The 12,099-nt window shown below is 36.7% G+C and overlaps 1 protein-coding gene across 2 annotated transcripts in view; it reads right to left on the bottom strand.

Annotated features, from left to right (window-relative positions):
- Nucleotides 1-12,099, bottom strand: part of SACM1L (SAC1 like phosphatidylinositide phosphatase) — a 73,806-nt gene that overhangs the window by 45,890 nt on the left and 15,817 nt on the right. Inside the window, exons 2-4 of one of the 2 annotated variants that reach the window (XM_053598592.1) lie at nucleotides 9,155-9,252; nucleotides 6,325-6,399; nucleotides 4,168-4,295 (exon numbers count right to left, since the gene is read on the bottom strand). In XM_053598592.1, coding sequence (XP_053454567.1) covers nucleotides 4,168-4,295; nucleotides 6,325-6,399; nucleotides 9,155-9,252 — 301 coding nt within the window. Of the gene's footprint in view, nucleotides 1-4,167; nucleotides 4,296-6,324; nucleotides 6,400-9,154; nucleotides 9,253-12,099 lie in introns of those variants that run through there. The other variant, XM_053598593.1, reaches the window with a different exon arrangement.

The following is a 12,099-nucleotide window of genomic DNA, read 5'->3' as shown; positions in this document are numbered from 1 at the left end:
TGCAAATCAAAACCACCCTGAGATATCACCTAACTCCAGTGAGAAGGTCCCACATCACAAAATCTCAAAACTGCACATGCTGGCGTGGATGTGAAGAGAAGGGAACACTTTTACACTGCTGGTGGGACTGCAACCTAATACTACCTTTTTGGAAAGAAGTATGGAGAATCCTCAAAGAACTCAAACTAGACCTCTGATTTGATCCTGCAATCCCATTACTGGGCATCTATCCAGAAGAAAAAAAAATCTCTTTATCATAAGGATATTTGCACGAGACTGTTTATCACAGTTCAATTTACATTTGCCAAAATGTGAAAACAGCCTAAATGCCCACCAACCCAGAAACGAATTAACAAGCTGTGGTATATGTACACCATGGAACACTATCCAACCATTAAAAAAGATGGAGACTTTACATCTTTTGTATTAAACTGGATGGAAGTGGCACACATTATTTTTAGTAAAGCATCACAAGAATGGAGAAGCATGAATCTTATGGTATGAGGACAACTGATGACCTAGTACACGGTGGGGGGCAGCGGAAGGGGGGTGCAGGGAGAGGGAAAAAGGGAGGGAGCTGGGGGATCACGGGGTGTGATACACCTCTTGGGGACAGGATACAATTATAAGAGGGACTTTACCTAACAAATGCAATCAGTGTTAACCTAGTTCTTTGTATCCTCAATGAATCCCCAACGATAATTTAAAAAAAGGATCCTCTTTAATCTTCACAATAATACTGCTACGGTTAGCATAATTATCCTCATTTGACAAACAAAACACATGATTCATGAGGGACCCAGTAACACAGTAAATAACCGAAGATTAATAACACCCTCATTCTCTAGAAACTTTAGTTTGCATTAGATAGGAAGAAAAATGAAGTTCTTTAAAAAAAGATTAAAAAGTTTAATAAAAGCAGTATTTACCTTAACTTTTGAGCAATTATTTTAATTAGCCTTCCTAATAAATACCAAGATGGACATTTATTTTAATTTTTTTTAAAGAAACTGTTAACAATTAATTGTTAATGATTAACATGTTAATCGGCATGTTACAAATCTACATACTACAAAGTTTTTAATTTAGGCTCAGACATATTTTTTTAAAACCAAAGAAAAAAGCAATGTAGTGATGCTCAAGTTAGCTATATGGCCTGACAACAAAGTACACTAACCAAGAAGAAACTGTGCAAGTAAAAATGACAAGGCTTTGCAATGAATACATTTTTATTTCTTTAAAATATCATGCCTAATGAAGAATATATTGCTATAAATTACATATTAGTAAAAAAGAAATTCTAAAGTATAAAAAACACATCCCACAGTTTTACTTAGTAAGACAGGGCTATGATTTTATTTTTTTAATGTTTACCACAGGAAAGTTACATTTCAGAACAACTGATTTTCTTTTAGAAACAACTTTGTTACCTTGGCTGTAAAAATATAACTTAAAGGCTCGACACTTGTACCTCAGCTGCTAGGGCACCAGCCACATACACCAGAACTGGCGGGTTCAGACCCAGCCCAGGCCTGCCAACAACAATGCAACTACACCGCCCCCCCACCCCCCAAAAAAAATAGCCGGGCATTGTGGTAGGCACCTGTAGTCCCATTTATGTGGGAGGCTGAGGCAAGAGAATTGAGGTTGCTGTGAATTGTGACACAGGGTACTTTACCGAGGGTGACATAATGAGACTCTGTCTCAAAAATATAAATAAATAAAAATAAAAATACAACTTAAAAATTTTAAATAGCAAACACTGAAAATAAAGTTACATTTAGAAAACAATCACATCTCAGTAAATATAAATCTGAAAACGTAATGCTGACTTCTTAAAAGTTCTAAAAACCGGGCAGCTCCTGTGGCTCAAGGAGTAGGGCACCAGGCCCATATACTGGAGGTGGCGGGTTCAAACCCAGCCCCAGCCAAAAACTGCAAAAAAAAAAAAAAAGTTTTAAAAACCAGAAGACAAGGCAGAGCCTGTGGCTCAGTGAGTAGGGTGCCGGCCCCATATACCGAGGGTGGTGGATCAAACCCGGCCCCGGCCAAACTGCAACAAAAAAATAGCCAGGTGTTGTGGCAGGTGCCTGTGGTCCAGCTGCTAGGGAGGCTGAGACAAGAGAATCTCCTAAGCCCAAGAGCTGGAGGTTGCTGTGAGCTGTGATGCCACAACACTGTACTGAGGGCGACAAACTAAGACTCTGTCTCTAACAAAAACAAATAAACAAACAAAAAAAAACAGAAGAGAGCAATGCCATGCATAGAAGTTGTACACACTTCAAGCAAAAATGGATATTGTTTGAATATAAATATCTATACTTTATACAGTGGGTGGAACTGTAAAAATGACCACGCTATTTTAATCTTACTAAGCTTAAACTATCTTAACAATTAAAAAAAAAAACTATGACTGTTCTGTGACCTTCAAAAATTTTTGTCAAAATATTAAAAACTCTTGGCTTGGTGCCCAAAGCACAGTGGTTACGGCGCCAGCCATATACACTCAGGCTGGCAGGTTTGAACCAGGCCTGAGCCAGCTAAACAACAATGACAACTACAACAAAAAAATAGCTGGGTGTTGTGGCAGGTGCCTGGAGTCCCAGCTACTTGGGAGGCTGAGGCAAGAGAATCACTTAAACCCAAGAGTTTCAGGTTGCTGTGAGCTATGATACCACAGCATTCTACTGAGGGCGACAGTGAGACTGTGTCTCAAAAAAAAAAAAAAATTGAAAACTCTTATTAAGTGATAAATGTATAGAAAAAATGAAAAAATACTAAAACTAATTATGTAATTAGCACATTTTAATTTAAAACATTAAGTTTCTTTCTTTTTTTTTGTAAAGACAGAGTCTTACTTTGTTGGCCTTGGTAGAGTGCCGTGGTGTCACACAGCTCACAGCAACCTCCAGTTCCTGGGCTTAGGCGATTCTCTTGCCTCAGCCTCCCAAGTAGCTGGGACTACAGGTGCCTGCCACAACGCCCAGCTATTTTTTTGTTGCAGTTTGGCTGGGGCCAGATTTGAACCTGCCACCCTTAGTATATGGGGCCAGCACCCTACTCAATGAGCCACAGGTTACTGCCCAGTTTACTTCTTTTAAAAAATTTATCAAGAGAAACTTGAACAATGCTGGCCTTCTTTTTGTCATATAACTTATGATACAGAATATCTTTTCTATCTTTGGTACACCTTCCTAAGTCTGAACCAGCTTCTGACATTTCATCCTTCGTATTTTAAATGTCATGATGTATTTCTGATGGCTCCTTTAATGTGAAATTTGTTGCAGGCATCACTTCCACTGGGGTATCTTCATCTTTTTTGTCATGGCCACTCCATCACTAATGCCAGTAAGTTCACCTTTACTAGGACCTCTACCACATAACTAGAGTCTCTCAAATGGTGACAGTGTCAGCATACCCTTCGTCAGCTACTTCTGTGCTCCATTTATGTTCAATTTCACTTCCAGAGTTGCTGCTTTTTGTTTCTTTGCATTTCTATCTTTGGTGGGCTAATTCTTCAGTTAATATATCATGGTAGCTGAAATTTAAACCATGTTGTTGGGGGACTGGTGTTAACTAAACCACGGTAACTGAAATCTGTGCATATAGGGAATATGTGCAAGGGAAGACTGACTGAAAGTATTTACACATATCTTGCAAATATACACACAAACATATTTACAAGTGGTAAAAGTAAGAAAGCTCTCTGGGGAAAAAGGAAATGAAGTGAGAGGAATGGAACTTGGAAAATATCTTTTATTTCTTTCCTTTAATTTTGGTTTATCTCTTTACAAAGAGGAAATGTAGTTAAATCTGAGTGTTTTCTGTTTGTTCTTTAAAATTTTATCATTTAAGGACGGCGCCTGTGGCTCAACAGAGTAGGGCGCCAGCCCTATATGCCAGAGGTGGCGGGTTCAAACTCAGCCCTGGCCAAAAAAAAAAAAAAAAATTTATAATTTAAGAATTTAGTAATTAAAAAAAAAAAATAAGAGCAATAAAGCACATGAATGATTTTTTATGGCTAGGTAGCAAAGTAGGTAGAATGATCCTGATCTATACATTGCTTAAATAAATAGGCTTTAAAAACATTCATTAAAGATTCTTTGTATTCCACAACCCCTCCACCCCATGGTACTTATTTGAGTTTTACAATTAGCAACTTCTTACCTGAATATCAGTTAAGTGCAACATTGTCTTCTTATAAGAAATGATATCAAAATCTGTTGCTTTCCAGATTACATGATTGAAAAATTCACCTATTTTTATCTTTTTCATAATGACAATAAGATAATTACCTGCAAAAAGCAAACCAAACACATAATTATGAAAAAGACAACTCTAAAGGCAAAAGAGTCCTTATTGTTTAAACTTTAAAGGCTAGCAGAATGAGACCATATTGTGCTACTCAGACAAAAGTCCTATTTTACTTTAATTATTAATTAATTAATTTTTTATTTTGAGACAGAGTCTTACTCTGTTGTACTGGGTAGAGTGCTGAGGCATCATCAACCTCAAACTCTCCAGCTCAAGCGATCCTCTTACCTCAGCCTCCTGAGTAGCCGGGGCTACAGGCATCCACCCCAACACATGGCTAGTTTTTCTGTTTTTAGTAGAGATGGGTCTCACTCTTGCTCAGGCTGGTCTCTAACTCCTGACCTCAGGTGATCCACCCACCTCAGCCTCCCAGAGTGTTAGGATTACAGGCAAGAGCCACAGCATTTATTTATTTTTTTGAGACAGGGTTTCATTCTATAGCTCCAGCTAGAGTATGGGGGCATCATTACAGCTCACTACAACCTCAAACTCCTGGGTTCAATCAATCCTCCCGCCTTAGCCTCCTGAGTAGCTGGGATTACAGGCACACACCACTATGGCTAAGTTCTCTAACTTTGGTAGAAATAGGTGTCTCGCTCTTGCTTGGGCTGGTGTCAAACTCCTGAGCTCAAGCAATCCTCCCACTTTGGCCTCTCAAAGTGCTAGAATTATAGACAGGAGTCACCCTATCTGGTCAAGGCCCATTTTAAAAGCAACCCTACAATTTATGAATAGAAATACCAGTATATTATTCAGAAAAATTCCTACTGAAATGTCAAATGTTTTTCTTAAAAAAGATAAAAGCAAAAGCTGTTGGTAACAGGAAGAGTCATCTTCAGCAGATGGACAGTAGAAACATAAAATACTTTTCTCTCTCTCCTGACATCCCCAAGGCACACTGGTCTCTGGCAATCATTTCTCAGCAGGTGGCTTAAAGCATCACAGATCATGAGATGTGACCACTGCAGGGTACTGTCCCTTCTATACCGTTCCTATGCCCTTCGTGTCACTCTACATAGTAGAGAAATGTGCTGGGGCAGGGTAACTAGAGTATTACAAGGATGAGAGGTTAGGAGTGAAGAATTCATTGCAGCATCAAGCACAATCCCCCAACATGGCCCTGGCCACCGCCTCCGCAACAAGTTACACAGAGTAAGCCTTTCCCACTAAATTAATCCTTAAGTCTGTTCAATGCTCCATCCTCCTGGAAGTTCTATGTACTCTCTCTCCTGGTACTTGTCACCATGTACTGTAGTACTTTACTACTTAACATGCCTGTCTCATTAGACTGTGAACTACAGGCAGTCTCTGAGTTACAAACACTGACTTATGTACAACTCACCTAAGGAAAGAAGTCTATGACAGTAAGTCCCTGAGTTATTGTAACATCTGACTGACATACAACTTGTACCCACAAACCGAGGCTATTACAGGTGATAGGTATATGTACCTGTTACAACTTACATACAAATACAACTTGAAAACAAACCCACAGAACCTATCTCATTCTTAACCTAGGGACTTCCTGTACAGGACAAAAGGGACTTTTATCTTTTTTAACTCCACATCTAGCACAGTGCCTCAAACAATAGGAAGGTTTAAAAAATTCAATTAAACAAAATTTAGACAAGCAAAAATCACCTTGTTAGTACTCAGAACCATGTAACATTCTCTAACATATACTTAGAGGCCTGAAGGTGTAGAATTACCTTGGTCCATCATGCATTAAAAATGTTATTTAAAAATTCTTGGAATTTACAAAAAAAACATTTACCTGACTGGGGATTTCTACTCTAGTTAAAATTACATGGAACAAAAAACCTTTGTTTTATAACAGAAACTCAGGCTGATAAATTTAATTATTTGGAAAGCATTACTTTTAAAAATTAATAACAAATGCATAAAAAAGAGATTTATTGCCTAAGGCATGATGTGAAGTATGCCTTCATCTTACACTCTAATATTTTCAATTTAATCACTTCCTTTGCCCATTTCAGCTTATTTTCTTACCTGCCACCAGATGAATAGTGCCCAGTATACCAAATATTGGTCTTGTGACAGCTGAAGGAGGAACATCTTTCTTGACTTTAAAAGAAAAAAAAGAAAAGAAATCACACAGAAAAAAGCTCACAAAAGAAATGCTAATTTAGTCATTTTTTCAATAGTTACTTCAACTGAATCAATTTGCATGATTTGCTCTAAGAAAGCAATACTCCTTCATTAACATCTGCCGTCCATTTTTGCAGAATATAAAATGGTTATCTATGTTATGTATAAAGTAAAGACCCTTGCCTGTCTGGTGTCAAAAGTAATATGCTTCAGCTTCCTCGTCAGTTAAACTGTAGGTTCTTTATTTTTCAAGAGACAGGTTCTTGCTCTATCACCCAGGCTTGACTGCAGTGTCATAATCATAGATCACTGTAACCTACGATTACACACACCACCACACTGCAGGTACTTTTTTTTAAGAGCTGGGGTCTTGCTATGTTGCCCAGGCTAGTCTTAAACTCCTGGCCTCAAAAGATCCTCTGCCTTGGCCTCCCAAAGCACTGGATTATAGGTCTAAGCCTCTGTGCCTAACCTAGGTTATTTCTAATGTCAATTTGCAACCAAATTTATTCAACCTCTTGGCAGAAACTAAGTACCTATCCCTTTAAGAGAATTAAGAGTGGAAGTGGAAGTGGGGGTTTGAGAGAAGACTTTAACCTTACCATGTAACTAACAGAAAACAAACCAAAACAAGACTTTCCTATTCACATCTGAGAATGTGAGAAATGGAGGCAAAGATCCAAGGAAGGAAGCATAAAGGAAAAGCTGCCTCCTCATGTCTAACAGCAACCTATACAGGTATGTAAGGAGGCATCCTTATTAACTCTCATTTTTATTAATAATGTCCTTATTAATAAAATAGTATCTTAGATTATTGGATTCATTTCACAATTCTTAAACTTTATGCTAATGTGTTTCATAAAACACATTCCCCTAACAAAGTCCCATAATCAAATAAGCTTATTTTGCTGCATCCCAAATTATCTCTATTCCCTCTCCTAGAGAAAGTCACTGTACACACTAAGACAGTGGTTCTCTACCTTCCTAAAGCCGCGACCCTTTAATACAGTTCCTCATGTTGTGGTGACCCCCAACCATAAAATTCTTTTCGTTGCTAGCAACAGGTCCCAGCATTAGGAAGGTTGAGAACCACTGCACTAAGAGAACAAAGGTTCTGAGAAGGCCTACAGTAAAAGAAAGCTATTCCACTGTTTAATCCAAAGTTTCCCAAATTTATGTTGCTATAAAACCTCTTTCACACAGCCTGTTACCATCCTGAAACCCATTTTAGAAACATTGCTGTCAATTTAAGTCCTAGCTCTCAAAGTCAGTCATAACTGTAATTCTATTATTCTAAATAATTAATTCTGAATAAGGTCTAAGATTCAATTCTGTTTCTCTTAATATTCAATTTACTTAGCAATGTTATTTCATAAGTAACATGAAAATCAGGAATGCCAGAGCAGAAAAAGAGAAAATTCTGGGCATACTGAGAATATCTGATAAATTTAAATGCACGATTGACAGAGCTATAAATTATATTAACTGGAGGGTAACAGCAATAAAATTGTAGTAATTTCTAAAATGTGTGTCAGTTTTTCATAGAAGGAAAAAAATCCATCATTCTGTAGCCACAGTCTGCACTCCTAACAGCAAAAAGAAACTGGCTGAGAAACTGCCAGCCAGTCAGCTCCTCATCACTGACTTTGGGTCAAAATTTCATCACCTGCTTGGTATTGTCATCTTTACATCCAAACTATTCATGACCTTTAGCTTTTTGGTCTATTCAAATGGGTCTGCAATCTCTACCTATAAAGAAAATGTCACCGATAAGTCAAAATTAACTGAAAATAACACCCAAATGAAAGCTCTTATAAGACATTAGCTTCTATTAACATGCTATGAAGAAGTAGCCTAGTTAAACTGTAGGAAAATTAGACTAACATTGGTTAAAACCAATCAACTATCTTGAGAGACCAACCACCAAGCAACAGACAAATAGGAAATGCCAGATTATCAAACTAAAACAGAGCTGAATTCCATCTGAGCAAAGAAAAACTACATATGGTACTTAACACAGTAACCACAGAACCAAGGAAATACAAATTTCATAGCCATACTTATACTTTACTCCATGGAAAATATTTTCATATTTTACTTTATCCATTCAAAGCATAATTACTGAATGCTTACTCTATGGGTATTCAAATATCATATTACACTTTAAGAAGAAAACAAATATAAAACTGTGGAGGTAAGGTAGAATTTTTCAACAAATGAAACATGAAATTTTAAATTTTAAACATGAAATTACATGGCATAGTAATTTATCACCAAAATTATTTTGCATTAATCTATATAGATATCAGTGTTTCACACAATTGAAATAAAAATTGCTTTTATTTTTAAAAACACCTCAGAGAAGCAAAGCAAAATAGAAAAATTTTTCATACTCAACTACTTCAAATGTTAAGAGTTAGAAAGGAGCTTAGACCTCTTAAACCAATCTTGTTAGAACACAGATAAAAGAACAAATGAAAGAAATCATTAGGTCTTCAAATCCTTACAGGTAGTAAAATGCTACTTAAATTTTCAAGATCATTTCTTGTTTTCTTAAAAAGGAGAAAGCATAAAATTAATGCAAACAAATTAAAGAGGTAGCAAGAATTAAGGTTTTAAAAAGAAGGCACTCAGATTCACACATTCACATCCCTCTCAGGGATTTATTCTAATTATCGCAATTTATGTATACAGTCTCTCTCAGACACTTGTCAATCTGGCTGTATAATACCTGCGAGGGTAACCTCTGTGGACACACGGTCAATGGTAAGCACATCATCTGCTCCGTCATCACAAGCTTCCACATAAAATTTTTCAGGTGTGATATGCCTAAGAAGAAATTTAAAAACATAAATGACTGAACTAAATGAAATGAAGAATTCTAAGAAATATTTATTACAACAATTACAGCAAGGCATAATTTGCCATCATTTTCTGAGGAATCTGTTAAGTTTGCTGTCCTTGTAAATTCACTACAACTCTTTTCAGTTGTATTATTTAATGTTGACAAGGTTTTAGTTTGCTATAAAACCATTAACTAAATTTTACAAGGAAAGTATAATGAAATCTCATTTATTATAGTCAATATTGTGCAGAAGGCAATGTAGCATAGTAGGTGCAGTCTGTAGAACCAGACTACCAACAGTGTGTGATTTAGGTAAGTTACTAACCTCTCTGATCCTCCTAGTCCCTTATCTGTAAAACAAGGATGACACCAGACTCACTACACATAACTCATTGTTATGAGGATTAAATGAGTTAACCCTTGGTAAGCACTCAGAACACTTGACTCACAGTGAGCAAGATGTATTAGCTAAAAGTACTAAGAAATAAATTTTTAATAAAACATCTACAGGAAATTGTTTAAAATAATTTATTTTAACATGGGGGGAGCCATTGGGTGTTTTTTTGTTAGAAAGTCACGTTCCTGAAAAAAAAAAAAAGTTTTCATTTTATAAAATTAAAAAATAAAATAAAGGGAGTAAAACTAGAATTGGGACAGAATACTCAAAATTTACGCAACTTTGTAACCAGAGTCTAGTAAAAATAACGGTTGGTTCCTCAAGAGATAACTGGTCAGGCAAGCAACTCAGCACGGTTAGGGACTCAGGAAATACGAAAAATTAACAAAAACAATAAAGTGAAAATGCAGGCTTGCAGGCACTAACAATGCAAATTGAAGCAAAACTCAAAACCACTGACCAGCGCGCTGTTAAAGTAGGCACAGAGGGAAATACAACCTTCCAGAAGCTGAGCAAGGCTGGGGAGAGAGGCTGAGTCCAGGAACTATGTTTATTTTCAAGAAACTAATCTTATTGTTCATAAACTAGACTTGAAAGAATTTCTGTCTGTGTGCAATCTGTGGTCTTTTCCTTTCAAATTTTATTTCCACTATTCTGGCTCACCTTGGCAAAGAAAAATCTTTATATATAAACCCACACAACCAACATAAACATCATTTCCAATTTACCAACTATATATAAGCTATTTGGTCTAATAGAAATATATCCTATAGCAAAACAACCTATACTATTTTTTAATTTCAGGTTCGTATGAGGGTACATACAATTAGATTACATAAATTGCTTCTGTAAGGTTAAAGTCCACGTTGTAGTTATGTCCTTCACCTAGGAACTGTGCCATATAGCCATACAATGTACCCACTGAGTGGGAACTTACCCATCCCCCCCAACACCCTCTCCCCCGGCATTTGAATTTAGTTTTTCTCTAATGTGGGCACAAAGAATACCATTTTTGACTATAAGTTCTCTGAGGAATAATCAACTCTTAATTATCCAAATGTAGCTTATGCCCTCTTATGATTCATCTGTAACTAACCTCTTAATATTGGGCTTGTTTCCTTCCATTTAGGAGGACATGCTAAGTGAATGAAAATCAGTATCACACAAAACACAAGGAAAGTAAATCTGAGGCCAGGCACAGTGGCTCACTCCTGTAATCCTTACACTTGGGAGGCTGAGGAGGGTACTTCTTGAGCTCACAGGTTCGAAACCAGCCTGAGCCAGAGTGACACCTCATCTCTAAAAATAGCCAGGCGTTGTGGCAGGCGCCTGTAGTCCCAAATACACGGGAGACTGAGGCAAGAGAATTGCTTGAGCCCAAAAGTTTGAGGTTGCTGTGAGCTCCACTGAGGGTGACAAAATGAGACTGTCACAAAAAAAAAAGTAAATCTGCTTCAAATATGGCAATTATCAATTCAGCCTAAACATAACAGTGCATTCCTTGTTACTGAATAGTATTCTACTACATGGATATGTAACACTTTCTTTATGCATTCACTTGTTGATGCCTATTTGAGTCATTTCCACCCTGGGGTTATTATGAATAAAGGTTCTACAAACATTCTTGTCCAAGTCTGAAGGCAGACATATGCATGCGTTTCTCTTACATAACTACCAAGAAATGGACCAGCTGAATCATACAGTATACATGTTTAAAGAGGTGGCTTTACAGGCACGAGGAAACTTTTCCCAGTGATGGATGTGTTGCTCAGTAACATAATTCTGGCAATAGTTTCATGGGTGTAAAAACATGTCAAGATTTATCAAACTGAACACTTTAAATACATGCAGTTTACTGTATGTCAACTAAATTTCAATAAAGCCATAAAAGAAAACAAAGTAAGAGAAACAGAAACAAACAAAAAAGAAATATAAAGAAACTTCATACTATCTATTTATTTTAGGGTAGCTATCTCTAATCTTAAATCTTTTTTAAAAATCCAATATTTCAGTCAGTATCTGCCAAAAATGTTTTATGCAAGCATAAGTTGCATTCCAAGTGTAAATCAGTAATGTTCTGAGAAGTTACCATGTACCAAGTCAGTATTATACAAGCACTAGGGTCTATGAGGCAGATGATAAAATAATTGAGCCAGGAAATTCAGTGGTTTGTTCAGGGACTCACTGATGGTAGGCATGGAGTTGAGATTCAAACCAGGTTTGTAAGAGTCTAAAATCTGTCATTTTTTTTCACCATACTATATTACCAGAATTTGAAGACATTGCTCTTTAGTAGGCTGGCACAGATAGGTTGTTGTGTTTGGAAAAACCCCGAGTCAGTCAGAAAATACTGTTGTTTATACTTAGTTTAAGAAATTTTAAAACAGCTTTAGTTTAATAAAATTTTAATTAAATATTTTCCAATAAAAATGAT

This window comes from Nycticebus coucang, chromosome 8 (genome assembly GCF_027406575.1).
Source record: "Nycticebus coucang isolate mNycCou1 chromosome 8, mNycCou1.pri, whole genome shotgun sequence".
Taxonomy (NCBI): Eukaryota; Metazoa; Chordata; class Mammalia; order Primates; family Lorisidae; genus Nycticebus; species Nycticebus coucang.
The sequence above is the reverse complement of the archived record's forward strand: the minus strand, read 5'-3'. Positions and strand labels throughout refer to the sequence as shown.